Source organism: Gossypium hirsutum, chromosome A04, assembly GCF_007990345.1.
Source record: "Gossypium hirsutum isolate 1008001.06 chromosome A04, Gossypium_hirsutum_v2.1, whole genome shotgun sequence".
Taxonomy (NCBI): Eukaryota; Viridiplantae; Streptophyta; class Magnoliopsida; order Malvales; family Malvaceae; genus Gossypium; species Gossypium hirsutum.
This window is the reverse complement of record NC_053427.1, coordinates 84,724,242-84,726,982: the sequence shown is the minus strand read 5'-3', so window position 1 is coordinate 84,726,982 and position 2,741 is coordinate 84,724,242. Positions and strand designations below refer to the sequence as shown.

Genomic DNA, 2,741 nt, shown 5'->3' with positions numbered 1-2,741 from the left:
TAATTGTTTATTCAATCCAATATAAAGACCAAAGGCTTGATTAGGGTGATGCCAACTTCATAATGGTGGTCAAATGTATGTGTCATAGTTTGATATAGTTTTTCAGTAAAGAACAGGTGAGAAGTTGAGCTAACAAAATCTAGAATTTCTCACCAAACATCTACAGGACCTCCTTGTTCTCCACTTCCTGTTACCTATAAAAGCCTCGTCATTTCATGCAATTGCATAAACAAGCACCCTTCAAGTATTCATTTTGAAGCACTTCTTGTCATTTCCCATCTGATTTTCTTAATCATGGCTTATCATCGTTTCCCTTTCTTTGTGTTACCCTTTTTATTAATCACTTTGTCATCGATGAGTAGCAACATAGTCTTGGTTGGTGCTCGGCATCTTTTGGAGACATCTGTGCCGGAGATTCCTAAACCCGAGTTGCCTGAGATGTCGTCCTTCCCAAAGGCTGAACTTCCAAAGCCTGAATTGCCGGAAATCCCGAAACCTGAAATACCTAAAATGCCTGAGTTGCCAAAACCTGAATTGCCTAAAGTTCCGGAGTTGCCAAAGCCCGAATTGCCTGAGGTTCCGAAGTTTCTGAAAGTTCCAGAATTGCCAAAACCAGAATTACCCAAGGTTCCTGAGTTTCCGAAAGTTCCAGAGTTGCCAAAACCTGAATTTCCTAAGATTCCTGAGTTGAAAAAACCTAAAGAAGTCAAAGTTCCAGAGATGCCCAATGCTCCTAAATTGTCAAAATCTGAAGCACCAAAAGTTCCGGAGTTACCAAAGCCAGAATTTCCTAAAGTTCCTGAAGTGCCCAAGCCTGAATTACCCAAAGCTCCTGAGTTGCCAAAACCTGAATTACCAAAAGTTCCTGAGTTACCAAAGCCAGAATTGCCTAAAGTTCCTGAGGTGCCTAAGCCAGAATTGCCTAAAGTTCCTGAGGTGCCTAAGCCGGAATTGCCCAAAGCTCCTGAAGTGCCCAAGCCTGAATTACCCAAAGCTCCCGAGTTGCCAAAGCTTGAATCACCAAAAGTTCCTGAGTTACCAAAGCCAGAATTGCCTAAAGTTCCTGAGGTGCCTAAGCAGAAATTGCCCAAAGCTCCTGAATTGCCAAAAATTCCTGAGGTACCAAAACCAGAATTGCCCAAAGCGACTGAGCTGCCAAAACCTGAATTACCAAAAGTTCCTGAGGTGCCTAAGCCAGAATTGCCAAAAGCTCCTAAATTACCAAAACCTCAATTACCTAAAATTCCCGAGTTAACAAAACCAGAATTGCCTAAAGTTCCAGAGGTACCGAAACCAGAATTGCCCAAAACTCCTGAGTTGCCAAAACCTGAATTACCTAAAGTTCCTGAATTGCCTAGCATGCCAAAACCCGAAGAACCTAAAGTTCCAGAGCTACCCAAACCAGAACTACCTAAGTTACCCAATCTACCAAAGCCGGAAACACCTAAACAAGAACTGCCTTAAGTTGCCTGATTTGCCTATCGTGCCAAAACCTTGAATCATGGTACTATGTTTGTTTTCCCTCAACAATAAACATATGATTTTTAGATATTTTTCTTATAAGAGTGTGTTGATTAGCATATTTAAATCCATTTCATGGATCACTTGTAGACCAGATTTTATATATATATGTTTGTTTTGAGTGATTTTATTGTTATCATCTATATATTATACATGTATACTTTCTAAATAAATTTATAGTTATTCACAAAGTTTATTTTTTTTTTACTTGGGATTTGGCATGCTCTTTTTCTTGTTCAATACAAAGATTTCATTAAAGAAAAGGACAAATACAAACATAAAAAAGGCCTACAGTAACACCCTCCCTAAAAAAAAAAAAAGAAGTCGAAAGGCTTGAAATGGACCATAGCTCAACTTCAACAAACATAAACCCTAGAAACAAATATCAGAAATAACCAAACCCTAGCTACTTTCATTAGTCGCCGTCATTAGAGGGACGTCGAAAAACTGAAGAGGAGCACCAATGAGGTCGAAAAGCCAGCAAGGTGTAATCATGGAAATATCTGTCTTGACTTATCGACATGAATGTCTCCGGAGAGACCAAGAAGACCATATATGAGTCAGTTAAGTGGCTTAAACTAATGTTTTTATGATATAATATAAATACAAAATAAAATATATAAATAATATATGAATAAAATTAAATTATAGGCTTCACTTATGAATTTCTTTGAATGAAAATTTTTTAAATAAATTATGTAAATGGTGAAGAAACTTATAGTGTAAGGATGCGATATGAAAGTGTTTTATAGTCCATTTGAGATTGATAATATAAGTGCTTGAGATGGAGACTACTATATTATTAGCTTTGATGTCGCAAGCTTTTAATATAATAACATTTAAGACAAATTATATATATATTATATGTGCTAAATCATTTAGTGAAAATATGATTGAAAATTGTATCAAACATTTTTAACGTATTTTTAAAGACTAGCAAAATACTCAAAAACATATTTTAAATGTGTTTTAATTTATCTAAATGTTTTTGGATTAATACCAAAGTATTCTAAGGTGTTTAAAATGTTTTTAAGGGATTTTAGCAAGCAAGTCCCGAGACATGTGATTATACGTCTAAAGACATGAAAATTTCGAAGCAAAAATCTGCTTCAGGAGTTGTCTATCTTGAAACATTGTGCAGTATGTCTAGAGACAATTAGCATATTGTCTCGCGACATGGCCTGCCAACAGTTATATAGTGACTATTTTTCAACCTTGTT

General features: G+C 36.2%; 1 protein-coding gene across 1 annotated transcript; it reads left to right on the top strand.

Moving 5' to 3' along the window:
- The first annotated feature begins 229 nt into the window (after positions 1 to 229).
- LOC107949149 (protein PELPK1) lies at positions 230 to 1,726 on the top strand. Its single transcript, XM_016883879.2, has one exon. The coding sequence runs from the start codon at positions 295 to 297 to the stop codon at positions 1,462 to 1,464; it is 1,170 nt and encodes a 389-aa protein (XP_016739368.2). The 5' UTR covers positions 230 to 294; the 3' UTR covers positions 1,465 to 1,726.
- The last annotated feature ends 1,015 nt before the right edge of the window (positions 1,727 to 2,741 follow it).

What these genes read in the sequence shown, in the direction of transcription:
- LOC107949149 (XM_016883879.2), top strand. Translation starts at nt 295, where the DNA reads ATGGCTTATCATCGTTTCCCTTTCTTTGTGTTACCCTTTTTATTAATC.